The sequence below is a fragment of the Bombus vosnesenskii genome, unplaced genomic scaffold (genome assembly GCF_011952255.1).
Source record: "Bombus vosnesenskii isolate JDL3184/JDL3185 unplaced genomic scaffold, Bvos_JDL3184-5_v1.1 scf7180000013274, whole genome shotgun sequence".
Classification (NCBI taxonomy): Eukaryota; Metazoa; Arthropoda; class Insecta; order Hymenoptera; family Apidae; genus Bombus; species Bombus vosnesenskii.
In genome coordinates this window covers 768,688-795,165 of record NW_022882932.1, presented here as the reverse complement: position 1 = coordinate 795,165, position 26,478 = coordinate 768,688, and the positions used below count along the sequence as shown (strand labels likewise).

The 26,478-nt window shown below is 40.7% G+C and overlaps 1 protein-coding gene across 7 annotated transcripts in view; it reads left to right on the top strand.

Annotated features, from left to right (window-relative positions):
- Positions 1 to 26,478, top strand: part of LOC117231809 — a 300,770-nt gene that overhangs the window by 145,687 nt on the left and 128,605 nt on the right. For all 7 annotated transcript variants that reach the window (XM_033490614.1, XM_033490612.1, XM_033490616.1 and 4 more), the window contains exon 3: positions 21,259 to 21,349. In XM_033490614.1, the coding sequence (XP_033346505.1) occupies positions 21,259 to 21,349 (91 nt within the window). The remainder of the gene's footprint in view (positions 1 to 21,258; positions 21,350 to 26,478) is intronic.

The window sequence follows — 26,478 nt, the reverse complement described above, 5'->3', positions numbered from 1 at the left end:
CGATCGAACTGTGTCGCGTTGCTCGACTTACGATCGCGCCTGGAACTACGGGGAAAGGGGTCCGGGCAAAGAAGGAGAAAAGACGTACAATACGGGAGGATCTAAGAGGGAAAGAGAGCCGTTTGTCTGTCGAATGGTCCACATATATCGCTCGTAATGCTGCTCGGTCTCTTGCAAGGGGCGAGTGTGCTCAATTTGCCACGTCGAGGGTCGCAGGACCCGGTGTACCTAGCAGAACGAGAAGGAAGGGGATGGCGAAGGAGACTCGTGGAGGGTGCACAAGTCCCTCAGAGGGACATAGGACGAGCCAGGAGATGTAAGGCCTCGGGTGGCACGATGTACGATGGGATCGAGATGAGATTGTCCCGCTAGAATCGCTCCTTTTCTCTCTTCCTTCCAGTTGCTACCCGTCGTTCTCGTTCCGTGCTTTTCTCCGACAAAACTACCCTTTACTCTTAACAGTCCTTCTTCTTCGATAAACTCTTTACAGGTTACGGTACTTCAATGTGCCGCTATTCCCTGTTATATGGTACCATCGACTGTCTCCCAGGGAGTATTTGAATACAACGTAATAGGCACCTCGTAACACGACTACGGTGATACTGAATAACTTGTAGCATTGTTATTGAGAAAAATATGATAATGTTTCGATATTTCGCTACTGGGAATTTTATCGGAAATTGTGATTCGGAAATTGTGATTCGGAAATTCGAGATTTTCTCACTACTGTCCTTTCACGAGCGAATTAATTCGAAGTCAATTCTGGTTATTGCACAAAGGGTTATTTCGATCCAGAATCTCTATCAATATTCTTAGAATATTCTATAATTCTTGTTGTTATTTCTGTACTCAGAGGTAGGATCACAATAGTTATTATTTTATTGGATAGATAAATCTATCACACCGTTCTGAGCAAAAAAAAACCTTTATTGTACGCGCTTACAAAAACTAGGGATAAAAACAAGAAAGCATCTTAAGCCTATCGATTAAATCTATCGATTATAACTAGGGTTATCTTCTAGTTACTATTTCTTATAACTAACGCATCTGCATATGGATGGCGAGCACGAACTCACGTTGTCATTTTCAACAATTCTATTCTATAATAATAATTTACATCATCAGTGTATAGTACGCTTTATCTCTATACGAGCGTATATCTCGACATGTAACAGTATTAAACCTGTATTTTAATATTCCCAAAATTCTACGACACATCACTTTACAATATCCATTAATTTAATATTTAATCCTCCATCACTGGAAGCATTTCTCAAGAGAAGGGAACACATCGAGAGTCACGCTCGACGCCCAGTCACGACACCGTGGATCGACATCCTGAGCGCGACTTGAAGACGCAACGTGCATTTGATAGCCTTATCCCGGGGCGAGGATCCTCCCGGGAAAATGCAGAGGATGATTTTCGAGCATAAACTCAGCTAACACAACGAGACGATTTCTAAGAGGAAGTAAGAGAGAAAGAGGTGGTGTTGAATGCCGAAGGCTTAGTTAAGGCACATGTGAAGACATAGACAAGACGAAACAATGCGGATATTGGACCGGGGAAATATCCAGGGAGAGTAGTCGTCGTCGATAGCGTCGAAGAAGAGAAGGAGAGAAGATGCCGAGTGGCGCAAGGTAACGCGAGTAGACAAACTTTCAGACCGAGGCAAAATCCTTGTTGGTTATCAGAGCCTGTCGCAACGGTAGATACAAGACTCCTACTTGGATGCCTGCTCATTACGAGGAAGACGAAGTGGCATGCAACATAATATCGGCTCGCGTTTGAGGCTGTAGTAATTGGTGGCTGAAAGTTCGTTGAACCAATATGCTTGTAAAATTCTTGCCATAAGACTGATCGAATTAAAGAACGCGTTTTTTTGTCTTCCTTTGTACCTTGTACTTTAGTTAACTGTTTGAAGAAATTTGGAAAAGAGATTTTGGTCGATTCAGTTTCGTCTAATTAACTTAATTCTCGATTAACCCTAAATGCAGATTTCGTTTCCCGTTGACATTACTGATGCACGAAATTATTACAGAACAATGTAGCTTGGTTGAGTTCGCAGTTTGGAAGTTTGGGTAGTTTAAAATTTCAAGTTCTGAGTTATAAGTCAACAGTTCTCAGAACTTCTAATGGTTTTATTGACAACTGAATATTCGGCAAAGTTTGTCTCTCATGTACACGTGTATGATAATATATGAAGTGTGAAAATCATAACAATTACAGAGCGCAAAATGTCTTCCCGTTTCTATTGATAACTTTATTAATAACTTTTAATCACGTATTGGAAGAAGAAGATATCAGCTAATTTTTCTACAGATATTCGAAACATTTTCTACGCAAAATCGTAACACGATGGAAGCATAATCCGTGGATTTCTTGTTCGGAAAGCCGGTGTCATCGGCGCGGACGGGTAATAACAGACACGGAGGATCGAGCTCAATCGCGCGAGACCCTTAGGGATCCTCGGTATCGTGGATCGACTTTCCAATTCATGGCACGGGAAAAACGAAGGGGAAACTATCTTTCCTGCAGTCTGTGGAGGTATTCGTGGAACGTTTTGCGACGGGTTAGTCGGCTTCTTTGGCTGCACGAGCAGAAGTAGGACCTGTTTAATGGACCTGGAGCCATTCTGGAAATTTGATCGGCGAGAACAGCCAACCAGCCAGTCGTTTCCACATTTCTCTCTCTCTCTCTCTCTCTTTCTTTCCTTTCGCAATCTTTTCTCCTTCTTATTCGTTTTCTTGTTTCGTCGTTTTAGTCTCGCCGCGTTTCGAACGCCGTCTCGCGTTCCTTCAAAGATTCCGGTTGCAAGGACAACTTTGATTTGATTCCGCTCAATGTCGTTCTTTTTCCGCGCGCCTCCCTCGGACACGACAAATCTGCAGCGGATGGCAGCCGTTTCAGGAACACCCCTTGTTGTACGATTTCGGAAGTCGATATGGGTTTGCTGCTCGTAGGAAACGGAAAGGTTGGAAACTGATGTAAAATTATATTTTATATTAGACAGTCTATATTCTATATTATAATCATATTTGAAGTTTAGTGGTGTAATCACTAGATTTTTTCGTCCTTTATTTAATGATATCTCGGGGAATTTTGAAGCTCTGAAATAAAAAAAAAAAAGGAAAGAAGAATTGACTGACTAACTTTCGTGAATTCTGAAGTTCTAGATCTACGAATTACTTTTTTTTAAAAAGAAAATTGTAAAGATAAGGATCTTCGAAAACGCTCTCGGCTTCGAAAAATTATAGAAATAGATTTTTTTAGAAATTTGTTTCCACTTAATCTCTTCGATTTTAGAGCTTTTTGCCCGAATTTAGATATTCCAATATTTCTACGTACAAATTCCTCGGCATACAACTTCCAACGCGTCCGACGGTCTCAAGTAATAAAATAGCGAAAAACGACTGTGACGTAGCGCGAGGAATTGAAAAGAAGGAGCGTATCAGCGATAAGTGGTAGCCTCGCTTTGGTCGTTCTCGAAATTTACTGTCCCCCTGACCGGTCATCGGGGGGATGTAACGTTTTCTGTTTGCATGCAAAGCACCGGCATGGCAGTCGACTGACCATGGACGTCGGTCTGGCATTGTGGAAACGTATGCGAACGCATACGTGGCTGCGTGTTCCTTTTTGCCCGTAGACCGATACGAACTTAGCCAGGAAGTGACATGCTTGCGAAATGGGGTGAAAATTCTGTAGCGGGAAAAAGGCAGCAAGAACGTTTTATATATGTGTGTATAGACAGATATAGAAACGTATTCCTGGGGTGGAACAAAACGGACGGCATTGTCACACGGACGGGTACAGAAATATCTCTGCACAGTTGACGTTCTCTTGATAGAAAATACTCGTTCCAGTTCCGATAATTTGAATAAATTACTCGCAACGTAGTCGTTCTTCGCATTTGTTCACAGTAGATAGTTTTCATCGCACTTTGTTTCACCTATGTAACTAATTGAATTTTAGGCGCGTCGAAGAATGCATTGTTGCTATCAAAATTAGATTAAATGCACGTTCAAAGATCTTTACATGTAATAGGTCTCTTCGTATCTTAGGTCTTATTTTTTATTAGAAATATTCGATACATATTCTATTAGAGTTTCATTAAGTTTCATGTATTTGATACTTCGCAAATTTGCCAGACATTCAAAGATATTTAGCTGCTCAAAAAAATTTCTATATTTTTGTATCAACCGCAACTAAGTACTGCAAAATAAGATTTTCATTTCATGGATATATGCGGCACGAAGTAGGCAAACCTTGAAACTTCCCAATATGATACAAAACTGTTCTCTTGTTCCCTCAACATATGTGCGTGGTAGAAAATTTAACGACATCTCGTCCACGTCGAGGAGATTGGGAGGAAATGAAATAAAGGTAAAAAACGCGCGTAGGAAAAGCCAGTCTTCGGACATGGGGTCACGGCTGGCTTGTTTGCACGCCCATTCTCTGCATGGCCATCCTTGACCGTGGGGGTCCAGGATGGAACCGACCAGAAGAGGACCCTCCGTGGCCATTACTTGGATGGCAAACATACTTGGTCCGTTGGTTTGTCCTTCCATCCCGACCGCATATAGCGGCCCGACCCCTGTGTATCGGCATGAGATTTCTATTTAAATGAGAATCCATTAGAATCTCAAGGCGGTCCGAGCAGAACGATGCCTCGAAAAGTTTCTCTGTACCGGATACTAATCAGCGTTTCCTGCCATACCCGACTTCTTAAAAAGCTGAAGATTTTGGCTCGTGTACCGTTATTAGTTTCGGAATGTCTACGGAAAATAATATTTCTCAAGCCATAAAATGGATGTAATATAGAAATTTAATTTTGGGCATATCTAGGAATAAACTGTTACTTATTACAGAAGTCGAATGCAATTTATCATTGAAAAATTGTGTCCTATCATAGGTACAAAATATTGTATTTTTACGTTCTTTAAAAGGAAGTTTTGCTGGTCGGTTATAAGAGATAGGGCCTATTAACTAAAGCAGACAAAATGTTATTTAATTTGCCCTCCATTATCACCATACGAAAAAAATGATTTTTACTTAATATCCACGAATTGGTCAAATGTTTCGCAGTTATTATAAGCAATTCGCAGTTAGTTTTAATCTTATAATTTTATCGCAACAAGGATTCTTTCCCCTTTCGTCCTATCGGCAGAACTCCGGAACGAAACAACGTTCGGTCCCTCCCACGAACAGTTATCTTTAGATTTCCATCCGCTAATGTATTCATAATCGTGCATGCGGTCGAGCGCTGCTTCCCATCGAAATCTCCTCGCTTGGCACGCGCCTTAATCGTCGTTAATGATAACACAAGTGTCCCGGGCCCGCGTAGAATTTCCAGTAACGCGCATTCAAAGCTCTCCCCGGTCTGGATAAACCAACATGCGTGGATGGGAACGCAGTCTTGAGTGGCCTAACGGCGGAAGACGGGCGTTGTAGCAGCGACTCATCCTGCATGCCCGTGTCGCGAGGGGCTTGGACCTATTTACGTGCATTGGGAACCATCATTAAGAGAAAGCGTGCACGAGAGAACGGGAGGGAAGACGCAGAAATGACAAAGCCGCTCGTTAGGCCCTCCGAGGGTCCTCACAAGCAGCGCCAAGGGTGAGAACGTGCTTAGGCCTCGATCCATCCCTTCGACCCGCGCTTTTCTCCTGCCCTTTATACAACTGTCTCATTCTCTGACCTCTCCTCCATTGCGTGCTCTCGAACACCCTTTCCGCGATGGTCACTCACTAGTCTCGAGAAACAAGCAATTCTGACCGTTGACGAATTCCATGATTTCGTTAGAGATTTTGGTAACAGGTTCTTCGACGACTTCTTGAGTTTGAGATTTTAGGTATATGAGTTTTAGTAAATTTCACAATAAACTTTGCGAAGTTTAGAAAAGGAAAAAATCATTTGTCAATTACTTACTTGGGTCGCTTGTTTACTTAACGAAGCTTTGTGGCTGTTAAGAATAACAGAAAAGAAAAGTTCTTTCTTTGTAACTTTCAATTATTTGAGAAAGTAATTTAAGTAATGGATGCCATCGTTAACAAATCTCATTGCATCCGATAATTCGTGACGGAATTCAATACCAACTGATGATATCGGTGGTACGTTATTTGTTACTGTTAGCCGTAGCTGTTGAAGCATCGTTAGAGCTGAAAGCCGCGAAGTCGTAGGAAGTGAGTTACTGCACCATTGGCAATTACGCGTTGACAACATCCGTCTAATGGTGCTTCGCTCGTAAACGCTCGGTCGTCTTGCCGCTTCTCCTCTTTCGCTACGGCTTCCTCATCTTTGCTCGTAAGAGCATCATATTCACTGGTAACGCGGGTTATGCTTCTCCGCGGCGTGATATAGTGTTTTACAAATTGTGCCGTGTTTGGGCGTCACGTAGTCGAGGGTGGAATAAGCTAGACGTGTCTCTGAATCTTGCCAACTACGTGAAATTATTGTCTGTTTTCATCGAGGTATTCTGCGCTTTGCATTTAAAACGGGTGTCCGACGTGATATGCGGGAAATGTATTTCATTTGTTATTTTAATCATGAATTTTGAATTCAAAGTTATAATTTAAACTTAATTTGCAAATTATAGTCAAGCTAAAAGCATTGTCTTAATCTAAGCACTGTTATTTTATATTTTTTTGGAATATAAATGCAACGCGAGCTATCTGATTCATCTCGTAACTATCACTAGGTAGTCCAATGTACGTTCAATGTGATTCAATGTACATACATTATGATGTATGTGCATCATATCGTCTCATGATATTCACAGATTAGTCATATATGAGATTAATATCCTTAAAGTAACTAAGAAGAACTGCCTTCAAAATTTTCACCAATGCAATCCAATCGTTTCATAGCAATAACATCCAACGTCCATTACTTGCTAAAACATTACACGTCATATCGTTGAAACAGGTCACAGTTCCACAAAAACCCTCGTTATTAATCCCCATTCCCTCGTTATTAATCCTAGCATTCCACCACCTGTCGGACACCCAGAGTGCTCAGCAGAACGATAGCGGTCGATAGGTCGTGGAGACGGTTTTAGAGAGAAGTCCTGGTCGGTGCACGTCGTGGGAGTTAGCAATCAGTCAGGGTGACAGTTTTGCCCGTCTAGGTGACCCAGGGCGTCGGGGGTGCGTTCCATCACTTTCCATCCGTGATGTATGCATGAGGTCGCGACCGGTAGCAATCGCGGTACACACGTCCCCCAAGTAGCCAACTCCTCCGTCTTCCGGCTTGCTATTTCTCTATGAATATATGAATCGAACCTACACCCAGTTATATGGATACATACGAGCAGTTGGTACCGGATGGGTACTCTTGGGGGCGCGGTGGTCATACGTTAGCGTTGCGAGACGTTCGCGTCTTGGTTTCTTCCCCTGGCGCTAATATCACCGCGAATGTATCACGGTGTCCTCGTTTGGTATACGTGCTGCATTTTCTTTCATGTTGGAAGGAATAATTTAGGTAACGATAAAACAGTCTGAATTATTTTAGTCCCTCACGCGAGTGAATCGAGTTGTTTGGTAGGATTTGTTGCAGTGATCCTTCCTCTTTGTCGGGATGGTGTTTGTAGATTGATAAATCGACACATGGGAGGTTTTTCAAATAAAACATAGTATCATTGCGGACTTAAAAATTTATTTGTACATTTTTTAAAGGTATACAACGGAGTTATCTGTTAGAACAGATCAAGAATCTAAAATAAATTTCTTCTATGTGGTTTTATTTTTATGAGTAAGATGGAGAATATATGTAGATTCTTGCATAATGATATCTTTATCTACGTAAAAAAGATTTGAAATTATTGTCATAAAGTGATAAAATGTAGATAACACAGAAAACAACATTGTTACATGGTTCATTAATTGCGATAAGAGACTGTGATACTTTCGATTTTGATGAAATCACGTTGAACAGAGTTTATATCGGTCTTAAAGCCTAGGTCCTATCTAGTGTCCCTTCGGGCTCAAGTAAAGGGCCCAAGTCCAAAACCCAAAGGCTTAACGAGTTGCGCGCACTTCGTGGAAGGCAAGTCAGCTCACGACGTTACAGGGTGGTAATGGAGTTAATTGCCGGCAGCAGACGAAACCAAGGGCTTACAACTTGAGATACCCCTTGCACCTGATACCAACAAATTGCTCCGTTCTTGCGTTATAACGTGATACAGCACAAGCCGTTCCCTATGTGTTTCGAGTAGCAGGTCAGCGTCTTTAATTCTGTCTGCAAAATTCCCGTTAATAAACGACGATAGAAAAGCAGATTCTGTTTGTAGCGGATAAAGGATATAGGATAAGGTTCTTTGTCCTTACTGAAATTTAGGTAATCTCATGAAATATTTGAGCTCATTATCCTTCTTAATAAGTTTTCAATGTAAAATGTTTTATTGCTATAGCTCTGACGAATATATTTCGATAGATATTGCTCATTTTAAATTCATATCTTTTTCCCATAAATTAATACTCTCACAATACGCCGTCGAACACTTCTCGCGTTTTCCACATTTTCACACCTTCAGTCATCATCGCCAGAGATAGTAAGTTGCTTCGTCGACATCGCGTCTCGGGCGAAGTTGCGGTACGCGTTATCCGCATAACTGAACGTCGAGAAGAGGACGTCTCGCGAAATAGGATAATACCTCGGTCAGGACCATCCAGCAGCATTGTCGAGGGACGGCGACTAGCGTAACACAGAAAAGACATTAGCCAGCACAGAGTCGTGAAAGGCAACGGTGAGAGGCCAACGGGGTTGCTGTTGCGTTTGCAGACTTTGGGGATGAGGCTGATGGGATGATGGCAGAGCCACGTTGAAGTGGCCCTCAACCGAGTAAAATTACGGCTGCATACGAATATAGTATATATCATGCCCTCGTTCGCGCTTATGATTTCGTCACTGCGTGTAATTTGTCACGAACATGATTTGATGTAGGTATATCATAAATAGTATGAATGGGGTGGAGTAGGTGAAAACTGTTTGCATGTTTCATTGTATGCTAAGGGAAATTAGTATTTCGAATGTATTGATAATGACGAGTACTCGTTTTTTTACTGTGTTTCTGTTAGAAACGTTTCTATATTCTAAACAATTTTCAATTTTTTAAATAAAAGAATATTTCTTGTGTGATTGTTATTAAGTACATTAAAGGAAGTTAAAAATCAGTCGAAACAGGCGTTACTCATTATTTACAATCTTTTTATATTTAGTTCTTAAAAATAGCTTGTTAAACATGTCTTTGAAATATATTTCTGTCTAGGATTCGGAACTATTCGCTAATACTGTAAAATTATAAATGAAGTGACACATGATTTCTTAGAATTCTGTTTATAGATAATAAGTTACTCCTTCGTAATAAATTATCATCATTGAATTAGATATTATATTGTTTCAAATAATGTTCGTTCTCGGCTAAAATATTACATTAATTACGTCGGTTGAGTAGGAGTCGCGTAAGGTAATTAATATCATCGATTCCTGTCGTTCAATTAAAAACCAATTTTGTGGGGTCCACTTAATTGGCCGGTTTCCATCGTGTTGCTAGATATTGCTTTACCGCCTATACGCCCTTTTGTCTCGTCGCATCGTCTTATCGGGACCGCCTAGAATTAATCGTGTATCAGGCTCAAGCCTCACGTACGGGTACCGCTTTAATCGAAGGGAGAAGAGATTAATTAAATTATATACTGCTCGCGAGGTTGATTCCTTCCTTCAAGTTGCAAATTTCCCAGTTACCGATTAATTAATCAGTCGATGCATGAAGTTGCGTGAAAGTTAATGGTGGAATTGACGAGACGTTAATGCTTTAATAAATTTCTCCTTCAAATGAATTTCTTGGTTCTGACAGTTATCCGGCAGTTTATTTTTCATGTTTCTGTCTTCGTTACTCTCGATTTTGATATGAAAATGATTAATATACGTACCACATAGAAACCACATTGATCAACTCAGTAGAGCGTAATATCATTTGGTTTCTGAAAGTGTCAAAACTGTTTGTACAAAATAAGGAAATTTTCAGAAATTTTCAGTTTTCAAATTTATGAGAAGGACCGCTTCTCTTTTAAACTATTTATCAATAAATAAATTTAAGTACAACTTTTATCCGCAGTTGTTCCTTCTACCAAAAGAACAACTTCTTCAATCTGTAAATACATCAAAATATATAACAGCTCCAAAGTTTTATGAAACTGAACACTCAAAAATTTCCCAATATCCCTTCCTACTTTAAGAACGATCATCGAATTTATCTCATTTAGAGTACAACAGTACTCCAACAGAGTCCATGTCTCTCGATACAGACACCGCAGAAATTTACGTAATCGTGACAGGAGTTGAAACAACGTTCAACCAACAATCAATTAAAAGTCCGCTCCGTGGACCCGTGCAAATCCAACCTTTCCGGATTGAGGGCTTTCGAAACGAAATAATAGTTGGAGAGATCGGATCTTGACTTGTGAACGAATGGCATAGAGGGAGTGAGAGAAAGAAAGAGAGAGAAAGAGAAGGTGAAGAGAGAGAGAGAGAGAGAGAGAGAATGCTTTACGTGGTGGCAGCCGAAAATTCCCGTTGAAAATCGTAATCGGTACGAGTGGCGGAACCTCTGACCGCTGGAAAATCCAGCCGCTCTCATTAGCATTTAATGCCGGCGGAACTTTCGACTATAATGGCTCGTGTGTGCGGCCTGACGAATGCTCGAATTAGAGGCGAGAGGGCTGGCAAGAGTTGGCGGTAAGAGCGGGATTTTCGAGGAGCCAGATCGGAGGTGAACCCAAAGAGACGAAGACCGAACGACATGTTCCTGCTTGAAAATGTTTTCCGGTCCTCCAGCTGATTAAATTCTTCCGACCGTGATTGCCGAATCCCGTTACAGACGCGTGAATCGCTTTGTTAAGTTATTAAATCGTCTTATCCGAGGTTCGCTGCTCCTCATGCGTGCAAGATTTATTTTCAAATCGTTTGTCCATCTTAAGTATCTTACAGTTGTTATCGCTGATTTAGAAAGCTTAGATTTGTAAATTTATAGTTAACGGCTATTAAAATCGTAGAATGCCAGTGTAGAACAAAAATAAGTGGAAGCATGGAAAGAGTACGTTCATACAAATACTAAATATAAAGTACTAATATAAATTTATCAACGTTATATTGTATTAAAAACTGTCTGATTTTTTATTTAATATAAGTTCTAAGACAAAGTGCAATAAATGCACAGTCATGTTCCCTACATTCGACGATATAAATTTCACTACTCCTTTCTATAAACACAGCGAGTAAACCTATACATGTTCTATCACTAGTATTAACTCGCGTACGTATGAAACGAGAACGCAATATAAAAGTGTGTGTAACACGGTGAAAAAGAGGATTTGCCGTCGTAAATTAACGGAGAGCAAGCTGGAAACGAGCACGCGCTTGGATTCGAGCGCGGTAACTTCGTTGAACCGGGACTTTCATCCTGTCAGATGGTATTTCATTATTATCCGTGAAAGTTAATATCCAGCCGGTATGTGTGTATGTAAAAACTTGCTGCGAGGAAGCTGATATACTTTTAATTTTTATTTTCGCACGTAGCCGCTCGCGGGAACGTAGACGACGAGAAGGCACGCGTTCAGAGGCGAGTGTGCGCGCTCGTCAGCGGAGGAGAACTTTAAATTCTCGTGCCGCCTGGCTTAATCCGCGGCTTAAAGAGCTTAACCCCACGAATATCTCGTCAGAGCTTTCCCTAGACCGACGACGACGGTCCGCGGTGCCAGAGAGCAGGTTTATTAGCGCACGGATTTCGAAATTCTTTTCATCCCTGGCTGGGACACGAAGCCTCCCATGCCGTTTACATAAGCGAGTTCTCCGGATTGCCTTTTTGATATGTAGATAAGGGGTGGTGCCGCTTTTACGCCGTTTACGCCCCCACCACGGACTAAAAAGAGACGCCAGGACGTCGTTCCGTTCCGCGATAGTTGATGTTACTTTGTAGAGTTCTTGCTTCTTTGAAGAATCTGACATTCTGTGGAAACATCCACGATTTGTGAAACCTTTTCACGTTTTGTGTCTTCGCGGTATGGAAAATTTTGTAGAGAAAGAAGAAAAGGAGAAGCAGAATATAATATTTCTCGATATGAAAGGCTATTTTTCTTTGGAGAATAATCTTCTGGCAGTTAAATTAGTCAAGACATTTTTAAAATATTCTCTTGTATTATTTAATTTTCATGGTGATTGTTAACAGAAAATACAAAGTTACCTCTTCTAGACTTCCTTGTAATAATCTTCGATTTACTTTTCTTGAGAGATCGTAATATTTGTGTTTATCACAGCAACAACTTGTCATACTAAAATTATCTTTTTTCGTCTCGTTAAAAGTAGGGTTTTATCCATCTTTCCTCAGACTATAATTGTTTCATGGCGCCATTGATATCTGTATTTAGGATTAAAGCAAGAGAAGTTACTTGGCGCGTTCATACATCGATTTTCTCGAAGGAAATCACAAGTTAGACGTGATAATCGACACGGTTCTGGCGCCGCACGTGAACGCCACTGAAACGGGCAGCTAAACAAGGCCGAGCAATTATGAACAAGGAGCATAGCCGGGATAAACAAATTACACGCGAACGGTTCTCGGTGGTGATTAGAGGTAAATCTTGTTAGGGAAGTTTCTCTCTGGGTTTCGTCTTGAAACAACTGCAGCTGAGAATAACACGGAAAGTTACTTTTCCATATAATTTCTACCTTCCTTCTAGTGATAAATACATTTTAAAGATTCGCATTAACACGTTTTAATTTTGCAATTGGACTGTTAAAAGGATTTTTTAATCTGAGAAATAAATATAAAATATTTCATATGATAGAATTATAGATTTTGATAGAGGAACGACCACCGAATTGCTATTTGGGGAAATCGATAGAGAGATAAATTACCAATGGAGGTTTCAATCGCTATAACATTCTCGTGGGACCGAAGAGCCAAATCAGCTACGATGCAGGAAAGGAGGAAACGAACAAACGAAAGAGGGACCAATCTTTTTCCTTAGACTACGTTCTATCATTATTGGGTCGCTTCACTCTGCACGAAAGTGTTCATTTACTTCTATTATTCGCAGTAAACAGATTTGGTTCGCATTTAGCTTCTCTTCAGGCAGTAACCACATACTTTTCTCCGTAGCTTATCGTATATTTTCATTACATTCGTACTGTGTTTTCGCCTTTCCTTTATTTTTGGCACATTGTTGTATAAAAATATTTATCGTGATTACATTTTATGGCAGTTCTGTTAATTTTCTCGAATTTCTTCGAAATATTCCACGGTATTTTACTAACTTGAATGACGAGTGTATATAAAAATATCTATATTTCAAGGAAAAGCTTGAAGGTACAAATAAAAGATTTAAGTGCCCGCAGAAAAAGCTCGGATTGAAATACATTTTACGATTTGTCGAAATCACGACGTAGCCAAAATCACAGAGCAGCAGCCAGGTCGTTTTTCGCGGATGTCTTTTTCGGTTCATGCCAGAAACCACGGCAGAGATAGTTTTTGCGAGTAAATGGAAGCCGATTTCTGCACATTTTTGCAATTACAACGGCAGTAAGCATCAAAGGCGACCCACGTGGAAGACGTGAAATTTCATCGGAAGCCATGCGACGATTACGAGAGAAATACATGCGAGAGGAGAAGAGAGAAAGAGAAAGGAAAGGCAGCAATGAGAGGTAGTCGGTCCGAGTTTGCGAGTTTCAAGCCAAGGGGATTGCCGTATATTAAAGTACTTTTCGACTCCCCTTTCCTTTCTACGCCAATCCGTAGCTCTGGACCCCCTCAAACCTGGTCCTACTTCTCTTTTCTCTACGTTCTTCCTTTCTCGTCAGTCTCGTTGCCATTCGAATCGCGAGTAATCGTAAGCCCTAACTAAGCCTCTTGCGTATTTTGGACGTGACGTTCCAGCTTCGTTTATGATTCGTTCTATAAGTCTTGCCACTCGCCTAGCAATAACGATGGTCAGGTTAATCACAGTTAATCATAGTTTTCTTCGTTTTGGATCAACCAAACCGTGTATCCTTTCTCTATTCTTGTTTCTTCGGAAAGCTATAAATGTTTCATGTGCTGACCCTGCCGTATTTACTTTGAAAACTCGTTCACTACCCTACGAAAACGGAAAGAATTGCCAGTAAAGGTATTGATAATAAAAAGTGATATGATTAGATAGAAATGAATATGTAAACCTTTATGTATGCAAAACTTATATTGAAGCACTTAAATACAATTATAAGTTTTCGAATACATTATAAATACTGTCTTAAATATAATATAACCAAAGTTTAAAATATATTATCGCTTAGAATATTCTCTCTTTGGGGCCGTAAGAATAATGTAATTAAATTCCTTAATGGTAGCAAATATTTTGAAAAATCTGCAAACGCGCGGATCGACGATCCGTGAACCCGGCATCCATCGGCAGGGGTTTCCTTTTGGTACCATTAGTCATTAGCGATTCTAAAAGCACCCAGGGTAGAATATTACAGCAGTGGCCACGGCGGCTTTTACCATACTTTAGCTTTATACGAGGCCCATTCATCAAAAGCCAACGAGTCCAATGGCTCCATGGGTATACGTTGCTTAGCAATGGATCCTTCGTCGCAGCAGGCTCTTTATGATCTGCGATCCTGCGGTATTAGACATTTTCAAAACCATCTACCATCTTCTTCCCACTGTTTATTTTCAAGTTTTAATATTTTATGTCACTTTTTTAAGCTCGTGAATAATTATGACTGACGCTTATACTTTTAAAACAATTTTACTATTTCATTTTAATGTTCACCTTTATAACTTTCTTGTTATTTTATAGTAGCTTAATTTCCACCCCTTTACTTTCGATATCTATATCTTTCCATCATGAAACTCTATAACTTTTCTAACTATCACGTTATTTTATAATAACTTAATTTCTACTACCCTATATTTTCGACGCCTATATCTTTCCATCACGAAACCTGGTAGCTTATACTACTGATTCTAACTATGTAATAAAATTATATTGAACGCATCTCAAAAAATATACAAAAGTACAAGATATTTAGTACAAGTATTTAACACTTATTATATGTTTAAGACGATTGTTGATACTGTATAATAATTTTTTACTAAATATATGTTTGAAATAAATATTTTGTATTCTATATACATTTTCAGATTGGTCACAAATTTTTTCGATGCAATTATTATGTATTGTTAGTCGTGTGTTGACTAATGAAATTTCAAAATATATTATATATAACACATAAATTTATCTACTAGTTGGACATTAAGATTTTCTATGGTTGGTGTTCGAATACTTTCCATTGCAGATGTAATTCAGAATTTCAACAAATCCTTGACATTTGTCCTCGAGTGGCGAAACCTCCAAACAGACTCATTTCCACTTGTTTCACAGCTCATTCCAATTTCATCGCTTCCTTTCTCGATGTCGAGTATCGTCGACTACTATGCGCCCTTTGAGCATCGATCTAGACGAGTGGCCGAGACGAAGAAAAGGTGAGAAGCTGTCAAGGCTGTCACGCGTCCAATGGACCATACAGTCGGCCCATTATCGACGGAGGGACTCTGTGGAGAAATAATAAAAATGCCATTAGTGTCTCGACGTCCCAGGACGGTCGAACGATGTGAACGTTTCACCCCACAGATTTCGACCGATATATATCTCTCATTCCCTTCGACCACTTTAACGTCTTTGTCACGGACTCTCCCGCTTGACGAGGTTAATCCTTCTTTTCGGCCTTCGACCTTCCTCTAGCTCTTCGGTTTTCCTTCTTGGTCCACTAGCCAAGGGCTGGACGATCTTAAAATCCGTTCACGAGCTGGAACGAAAATAATTGCATCGTGATTCTTTCGCTTTTTCCTTCAACCCTTCCTTTCCCTTTTCTCCCTTAGCCACCCCTATCCTTCCTTTCATTCTCCCTCTTTCTTTCGCCATCCTTCTTGCTCTCGTTATTTTGATTGCGGTTACTCTTTGTCTTTGTCTTTTTGTTCCTGCTTCTTCCTTCCACGAGCTACGACCGAGAGGGCATAAATCCTTCGGGATCGTCGCCGAAAATAAGATAAAATCTCACTGCGAGTCAGCTTGGTAGAGGAAAGAAAAAAGGCAAATTCCCGAATAAACACATCCGCGGCTCTTTATGGTGCCACTTTGTGGATCCACCCCCAAGTCCGTGGCCTGTGTACCGTGCGCATTATTAACTCAACCACCGGAAAATGTCAACGCGGCCGGGTTCCTTATCTCCTCGCTTTTCTTTATTTTACCACCAAACGCTGCCTTCCCTCAACAGAGTCGTTGTTTTTTCCCTTCTGGTACGGGTCACGCGACTTTTATCTGTCAGATTCTTGTCTGGAATGCTGTTATATTCGGTGGCAGATTTGTGTAGTGATTTTCTCGAGGAAGTGTTTCTCGAGAAGAATAAATAGATGATACATTGTGGAGTATTATTTAATTTATGTATAATTTAAATCATTCGCTTTACATTTTACCGTATCAGTTTTACGTATACCTATCACTTTATAAAATAATCTCTTCATATTTTTTATACAATAAATTGATCACAATTTATTCAAATTTATTTCGCAATTAACATTCATTCACGTTGTATTTCAACATATTCACAATCTACTATTTCAAGAGCTATACTATACGGGAATAGACGAACTATGTAAAAATTAACTTTTCAGTTCCTTCCTCAAATCTGATCCGATACTCTGTTCGATAGGGTATGTCGTTTCTAAGAGCGTTTCCGTTTTCTCTGAAGATCCGACAAGCAAAAGAACGCCTCTGGGATCGGGTTTCCAAACGTTTTAATCGGCGTTTTTCTTTTACCTACCCGGCCGCGATTTCACGATTTTCTCCGCCCTCGGGGGAGAGGAGAGAGTGTCCTCTTTCAGAAAGGAGTTATCGCCGAAGGAAGCTACAGGCATCGGTGTGCTCCTGTGAAGTGGGGTTGGGGACGGCCGGTGGGGTTAAAACGACCTCCGCAGTCGAGGCTGAAGTCTGAAAGATAAGGTACCCCTCTTCTCTCTCTCGGCCTCCTAGATTATGGAATGGCACTTTAATTACACTAATGGGAGAACCAAATGTTAATTACAATTCGAAGTCTAAAAGAGAGACGATTCGCGGCCTGTATAAGAGCGAGAAAGACAGAGGGCGGAAAGGGGCTGGTAGAGGAGAGAGGAGAGATAGGCCAGTAGACGGGGAAGGGACCAGATGAGATTTTCGTGCGTAAGAGGGTTCCCGTGATTAGTATTATTTAATTAAAAATGCCCGGTCCCATTATGGTCACCTCTCATAAGGACCAAGCTTAGTTGCGTGGGAAGCTGCTTATGAATTGGATTATCGAAAGGAGAAACGAATAAAGTGGAGAATGAAATGTCATGGCCAATCATTGCTACGTATATTGATAGAAGGCTTAATGAGTGAAGAGCCAGTCAATTATTATTTGGCAAAAAGCTAGAATTAAGGAATCATTCCAAAGTGAAATAAATGGAATTCAGTTAAGGAAAGCAATGAAACGAACACTACAAGCAACACGTAATAACATATATCACATAAAGAACAATGAAAATGTAAAATATTCGATCATGTATTATCGTACAATCATTGCAACTGACAAAATATCTTCACGTTATTAATTTGTCCGATAATTAAAAGTAATTAAAAGAAACGCGGAAGAATTTAACATAAAAGACACGGTACCAGTTACCAAATTCGATATCCGCTTTAACACGTTTCTGAAAATAAGAAATTTAGAAAACATCTATTCATCAAGAGAGGAAAGAAACGAAACAATTGGAACCACAGAAAAGTTTCTGGTTGAAACGGCTCTGTCGACAGTGGATCGATCCGAACGGTGGAACGGATATCAACATTTTGGAAATCTCGTTTCCTTCCCCTGAACGATTTAGGTGACGTCGTCGTAAGCGGGACGACGAGGAGGACTACGCGGACGACTACGAGGACGGTCACGACGACGATGGACTATCGACGCCGGGGTGGAGTCGAGGCAGCAGCCGGGTTTCAATTTAAAGTTGGACGAGCGTGTCGGGATTTCAATGTACAAAATGCGTATGCTAAACTTTTCGCACCCCTGTGGTAGCCGCCGCCCCTCCGTTCGTCTTCGAGTTCCCAAACACCCTTGACGCCGTAGCTCGAATGCCGGACAACGTCCGTGTCGACGTTTCGTCCGGGAAAAATCAGCAAGTCTGATGCATCGTCAAGTAGAAAGGGCGCGCAAGTAGAACGTTGCTCCCGTTCGACACGGTGCTCGCGGGACGAATGTTCCGTGGAACACTTTGAAGTCACTGTTCCCAAAGGTCAAATTACTTTTTTGAAGCCGTCACACGGAGGCCTTAGCGGCATTCACGGCTCGGTCTGAGGATCCCTAATGATCGCAGCTGCGATCGAAGGTGATGCATATCAATGGATAGGCTTGAAACGACATCGTGTGAAGCAAGTTTCTAATGGCATCCAGTCGCTAACTTTTCTCACCAGAAGGTACGCATGCACCTATGAGGTATTTGCATCTAGTTCCAGGCACTAGCTTTGTCTCGTTCCGTAATTTATACTAGGGGTTTAGGCTTTGTCGCGACGCCAACTAAACACCTAGGAAATTGTGCATTGTCCTTGATGGTTAAGCATGGAAGTAGAAAATAAGAGGTATTGGAAAATTATTATTTACTTAATTACTATACATGAAGCAATGATTTTTACCTTCCTAAGATTTTCGTTATCCGTGTGGTGAATGGTCTATGATTAATAATCCAACGTAACTATATCTTCAAAATCAAAATTATTTTACATCGTATTCTTCTTGTTTCTCTTCCAAAAACATTCGATATGCATTTTTGTTTTCTTTCTGTTGATTATTTCTGTTTTCCATTTCCTTGAATCCTATCCCAAGACTCTAAATCAAGCGTCATTCGAAAATAGACGGGCTCCAAACATGGTCTTCCGATTCGATCGCATGGTTTCGACGCGAATCTAACTTCGACAATGCATCCAGATGGAATGTCACGCTGTGTACGATTACTGCGAGACGAAGGGCGAAGATAGGAAAAGAAGAGAAAAAAAAAGAAGAGCAGTGGAACGAGGAAGATGCTGCAGCGGCCGAGCGATCGTGGATGGGTGAGAAGTTTCGCCCCAGGAGTTGGATTACCGCGTGGCTTCGGTCGGTATTTGAAAATCGTGGGGTCTCGAGGCTGGCGGGCGAAGCTGCCGTGTGATTGATTTTGCATACGACACGGATTGGACAGGTTTGAGAAATTGGACTAGCTTTCTGGGTTGGTTTGGCCTTTCTGCCCTCCTTGGCATTTCCCTTTCGAAACGGCCCTTCCCCTTCCATCTTCTTTCTATATCGCGAGTGTCTATATGCCTGGATGGTTATATCGACGCGTACGTCGAGAGTATATGTATGTCGATGTAACGTATATACTTAACGTATCCAGGAGTGTCTACTCGCGAGAGACGGAGAAGGGTTCCCTCTCGTATCTCTAGCGGGAAACCGAGAAGGGGATTGGCCTCGAACGAGCGATTTGTGCGATCTTCAAGGATGTATTTATGAGCGTTCCAGGCCCGCTTCTTCCACTTTCATATTGCGTTCGGCATTTTCCATGGCGATGTAAGTTACGGCGTGCAAAATCGAAACGTGACATCTAATATAAGATGCGATCGTTTCTTGAAGGCGTTGAGTATGGAGTTTGATATCGACTCTGATGGCAATCGCGAGTTGGAAACGTAGGATTAAGTGAAATATTTACATAAATTGATAAGACTAATCATTAGTAACAAGAAGAAACTTATCTACTGTCTTTTTCTGTAAAAGACCCTATTTCTTTTGTAGTAGACGATTTTCAAACAACTTTCCCCTTTTCTTCATTCTTGCCACATTCTTATCAAATTCTTTATTGAAATATAGTTGTCTAAATTAAACAAAAATTGTGTAAAGATCTAAGAATGTCTAATAAAGAACTAGTATTACTTGAATATTCATTTAAATCAGAAATTTACAAGCTATCATTCAATCCTATACTGGCCTTTTAATTTAGAAACATATTTATCATCCAAATAACGCTTGAACACAAGAAATAGTCTAACATTCGTCAAAACTAACACAAGAAACTTAAAAAATTACTTAATTCATCGTGTAAACGAGACACGAATGGCGATGATGCATACACAGAGGATAGTGCGTAAGAAGAAGCTGTCTTGAGGCATTCAGGCTAACTCGTCTGGCGTTATCTGCCGACGTCGGAGTGGATAACAGGCCGAACGATTTATTCTAAACCTTTATCCGGCGGCCCCTCGAAATTTATGAAAGAAGACGCCCGTTTAACCGACTCGCTCAGTCATCCCTCACGATGGTGGTGAAGCCACCCTTCCCTCAACTATCTTTCTTCCTTGCTGTGTCTCCTTGTTCTTCTTCGAGCTCGCGCCTCCCTTCCCTCTGGTTCCACCTCCTCTTCTCGATTCTCTGCCCTGTGCTCGCATGTCAGCCCTTTATTTTATACCAAGACGAGTCGGTCCGAGTCGGTCCTAATATTAAAGGGGATGGTTCACCCTTAGTGCGTGATCGGGATACTAAAATTCGCCGATCGGATGGTTCGTGACTTCCTTATTGAAGGACAGAACGAAAGGCGAGTGGCAGGTTTCTCTACGAGCAAAACGTCATTGAGAACCCGAGCATTGCAATCTTTTTCTATGGTTCGTGAAACATAGAGCTTGATTATTGAGAGTACATAGTACTGAAATGTGATGGGTGAGGTGTTCAATTGGGTCTTTGAATAAAGTTTCCTTGTTTAACAAGTCAGAGACTTGGAGTACTCTTTTATTTCGTACGACGAACTATTAATTTAATACAAAAAGTTTAGAATAATAGTTTTTGCAGCTACCTTTCTAGGAATCGCTATAATGTAGTTTTTGGATTTACAATTGATGAGCCACGTGAGAGCATTTTTGTTAATGTCTTGATTTCGAATAATCCGTTTGATTCACGAATATAAATGTCTTGAAAATAGATGATAAATCTGTGAAGTTTTATAAACAATAAAGTAACGAAATCATCTTTTAAATAATCAGTTCAACAGGGTGCAAAAGTACAAATTCTACAATCAATTGAAAGAAAATGAATGTTTCTAACGTCCAATAGCATTTTAACACAACTTCAAAAGTAGTTCAGCAACGAACGTGTCATTTTATCCAATTTTCAGAATAACGTTTTGTTTCTGTGTTTCCCAGTTGTATCTGAGCAAAACCCGGCAAAGTGGTCTCACGGACAATTTGCATCAGGATCTCTTACGAACGGTCAACCCAACTGCACGCCAGCAAGGTAAGTCTCGTCGACTTTTTATTTTTTTCTCTCTTGTCTTCTTCCTGGAATGATGCTTTTCCCTCTCGAATTTCTTCGGCATCGCCGACTGCGAAACGGCTTTGAATTTCCGTCCGCGTTTGAAAAAGATTTCGTCCCCTACCACGGCCTCGTTTTTTACTGTTTTCTCGTTTCTCTCGAATTCGCTCGAAACTTTCGACACTCGCGTATACACGCACACACAGAACGGTGTCGTTTAACTGTTCTAACGACGAGATACTCGCTTCGTACGTATATCGAAACTGGCGAAGTCCTGTGCCGAAACACAAGCGACATTTCGAAACTTTGGCCAATTTCGCGTGTACTCGCTTAGAATAAATATGTGATCCACGTGTGCCGGCGTATCTACGCTCAATATGTACGAGTCGCTTATAAATTATGTTTTATCTCGAACTTCTATGAAGATACATATTTAATCAATATTCGATGAATTATCGTGATCATTTTCTAACTTTGACTTTTATTTACGAGGTTATCTTTTTAGGAATATAAGGTTCAAAATATTAGGAATTCTCAAATTTATTGTACCTAATATATCAAAAAATAGATGAATTCGTAATTGTTAAACAGAAGTAGATGAGATACTCAATAAAGTAATTATTATTAGTGTCCCTGTGAAAAATAAATTGCTACTATTCTTTTAAAAAGCTACTTTCATTCTATTCATAGTATAATATCTTTTCCGATATTTAAAGAAATTTTCATATAATATCATGCCTTATGTAATTAATAATTTACTCAAATTATTACTAATATTTATTAGTCGGTTATTAACGAATTATTTACTTGACAAATTAAAACACAAAGAAAATCCATGATCCAAGAGGAAAGATGGAAAACTGTTAAGGAAGACATTGAACAACTACTGTCTTGATTTCCACGGAGTATAGACAAGAATTTCTACAAGCTGAAACGATGGCATCGTCGTAGACGAACGCGATTCGTGGGGACGGGAAAAGTAAGGAGGTCGGCATCATGCATAACCCCACGTCGGCCTCGCATAAATATTCTAATAACTTCGGAAACTAATATGATTGCATCCAGCAGGAATAATATCCTGTTCGAAGTGGGCATCGCGGCTGTATGCGTGGAATACGAAATACGTGGAGCGCGGCGTCCACATGAGAACGACGTCGCGCTCCTCCTCACGTAACCGTAGATCGCCGCGAGGGTGGAAGCGATCTCTCTCGATGACAGTGATTACTTTAATCGTGCTTTCCCTTCCCCGTCGAGAATGTTCTAGAAAATAGTTATAGCGATGAAAACCATAAGACGTATCGCTTCAAACTATCACACGATGTTCGATAGCTATAGATTGTCGCAGGAATGTGGACGCCATTGCAGATATGTATTAGAAAGGTATGGGAATACAAGATGATATGGAATGAAATATTTTCTTTTGGATATATGATTTCATTCTCGTTTTTAGTAGAAAATACTTTAGACAATAAAAACTTTTATTACTAGTGGCGAAGAATCGTGCAGTGGTTGTTTGTATGAGATTTTAAAATAATTCTAGAGAATTTTAAATAATTTAAAAATAACTTTCAATGAAAAATTGACTATAAGATTAGATGACTATAAGATTGACTATAAGATAGTAATATTCTTGTAAATGATAATGGTGAATGCATAAGCCTAACTGATCCGTATCTTTTTACATAAAGCTTCGCTGTTATGTTGAAAAATCAAGGATAGAAAATAAAGAAATGGAGGTGTCCTTTTGTTTTAAGATAATTATCCTTCATATATTGTATTCCTGACTCTGATTTACCCAAAAACAAAGTCTCACGTGATATCAAATAATTCAATATTTTCAATATACTTTCTCGTACATAAAATCATATCGTTCCATGATATATCATAAATTCTACCATGTAATACCAAGAAAGGGTAATTTTCAACGTATGCACGTTGAAGCACAACGACGACGAAGGCCGTGAACGAATGGTTTCGAAACGCCAAGGACTCGTTAACGCGAAATATCGTTAAATCGATTTCGCGCAGATTCGAGACGCTCGACGAAAATCCATCCGAGAGATTCGAGTTCGAAAATTAATTTCAATCCGTACTTGAGCCCCTGGCTCCCACTCCTTCCTCCTCTCTTTCGCTTCGTCTCCTCTCCGGCTAGGTTGGTCAAACAGCGCCATGTACAGCGCGGTTGGAAAATCGAGCAGCGCTCGAGTACTGGAAACAAAAGGCCGACGTTTCAATTAGGTCCCTTATTAGTTAGCGATAATAGGGCCAGCGGCGGTCGAACGGTAAGGCCAGGGCTTTCCAGTGCTTAACCGTTGGCTGTGTTAGATTCGCCGGCTTGTTTGCGTGGATCCAGCTCTTACGATATTAAGGGCTGACTAGGCATTCACCGATACCGTACCGACCTCCAACCACCCACGAAGCCCTACCTCCTACGCGTTTCGATGTTTAGAACCACCCTCTAACCTATGGCTCTCCTCGACCCGTTCGACTTGACCAAGATAGAAGGGACAGCGAGGGATCCTTACACTTCGTGGCTGGACCATTCGCTGGGTCGATTGATTTTCTCGTGTTAGGACGTTGCAAGGATGGAAACCTCTGATAACAGAGTTTGTACGATGGAAAATCGAATTCGCATCTTCTAAAGGAAGTTCGGTATTCAAGGAATGTGTTCGGTTGATGCTCATGAGGAATTTAAATATGTGAGAGCAAAGGGTAACGTAAAAAGTAACTTATAAAAGATAAGACTATAAAAATGTGAGAAAATCATATGTAAATTGCCGAAATATGGACAGCATCAAGGAATGTAAAGGATATTTTTAATTGATTTATCGTATAGTACCTAAATATTGCTAATGTGTGTAAACATTTCTAAGTTTGGTTTGGTCTGCTTTATATTGTCACAACACTTAACAATATAGTTCAGCTGTATACACAAATATATGTACATATGAGCAAAAAGCTGGTGTATACACACGAAGTAAAGTGTGAGGCTTGATAGTAGAAAAGGGAGAGAGTTAGCGGTGCGTTCTCGAAGCCCAGGAGGAATTTGTCGCGAGAAACCGGTCGCAGCAGTCGCCTGCGGCTCGCCGCAACGATCCTCTGTCGTTTTAGCCATTGTACGGGTACCGCACGCTACCGGAGAGATCGTTGCCGTCGCTATCGTCGGAACCCTTCGAAACTAACTCGCCCAGGCCGAAACTGCGCCCGCTTTCCTCGCCACGAAACGGTCGACGTGGTTAACAAGCAGGCACGCGATGTGCATCCGCTATCGATTCGAAAGTGAAAAGACCAAGGCGACTTACGTGCACACGGAGAGGAAATGGAGCACGGTATTGCTTCAAGAATTAACTGTGAGACATTGTGTGCTTGATGGACGATAACCAGTCCGTTAAGGAACAACGTCGTAAACTTCGGACACCCATGTACATTGCTCTCTTTGCTACCGCTTAATGTTTTGCTTTCCACGGGGTTAGAGCTGGAAATTTTGGAAGATGAACATCTGATATTAAGGACCAGGGAGCTTTTGCCGAGTTAGCAAGTATGTTTTCTTTTCGAAGTCCATTTTCTTAGAGAAATACTTATTTTAAAAGATGACAGTAAAGGATTATTTAAATTATTTTTAAAAGCAGGGCTCATCATTATTCACAATTTTGATTCACTTTTTGGCAATTTTTGGATGTCATTGTTTGAACCTTCTGTCAGGTATTATTAGATCTCTTTCATCATTATCCGCAGGGCTGAGAATTATAGCAGTGTACATCAAAATTTTAAGGGTGTAGGAACAGCGTAACGATATAGGATGATATATAAACCACCGAATAAAAGTATCCAAAGCTTCCACAATATCGGCAGAAAGTTATCTTCGGCGTCGCGTCGGTTCTTTGCGCCCGCAGAAACCGGAATTGGTTTTAGTGTAAATGTAGAGTGGCGGATTCGCCGGGTGTTGGAGGACGTCGTGGCGGATAGGGTGGCGCGGCGGTGGAGTGGTAGCGACATCTTGTATTGTCAGATCCCAACGCGACAAATTCATAATTGCGTTAATGCGGGTACGGCGAGGGTTCTTGCCGCAACCACCGCAAGGCGCGCTATGGCGTCTTGCGGCTGTAAGAGAGATAGGGACCAGGCCTTCGAGAGAACGGGTGAGCGCAGGAGGGAAAATGGACGAGAAGGAGAGAGCCACTGAGAGAAAGAGAAGTCCCTCCTGACAGAGGCTCGTTAATCTTCCAAGGATTACGCCAGAAGGAAGTATCGCCATTGTGCAAGGTGCTCCTCTTCCAACCGATAATTATTAATTAAACTGGCCTAACGGGCCATTTCGCGATTTATCGATTTATCGGGAGACTCTTGCCAGCGTGGCGATGTTGAAACGTTTAGAAAAAAATCGGTTGATGTTTTGATAAGTTGAATATTGTTATTGAATAAAATTGTGACATATGCTATGTCATATATACGAAGGATGTTTGAAAATTGGATTGACATTATTTTGTAAAAGTTTGCTTTTTTCACAGTTCAAGTATTTTGATATTTCGCTAGCATTATGGTCAGTTTCATAACATGTCTAATTATCTATCATATGAAATTAGGCTAGGATTATGTAATCATTCAAAAACGATGATCTCACTGAACTGCTATTTAATATTCTATAATACAAAAAAACTATTTCACCTGGTACAATTCCATTACAGATTACGCTTAACATTAGATATAAAGCAGTAACTCTTTCAACACAATCGTGATCAGTCTATCAGCTGGTTTCAATAGGGTGTAGTTTTTGAACGAGAGAACCCGCGATACAGATGAGCCAACGAAGCGTGTTAATCGTCAGATTTCAATTAATCGTGGAAGATTAGACAATCATGAAATCGAACAGGAAGGGTCATCAAATCCGCACGAACGAACACGAGAATGAGAAAAGGGAGAGGAAGGGTTACGCGTGCGACCGGCTCGCAAACGGGCCGAGGGTAAAAAGGATAGAATTGCAAAAGCGAGAGAAGGCGTGGAACGAACGAGCCGAAATAAAACAGTGATATCGAGGCATTTCACGCACGAGCAAGAACGTTTAGCAGATTCAACGTGCGTGCCGGTATTCGGCACTGCTACCCACGGTGAAA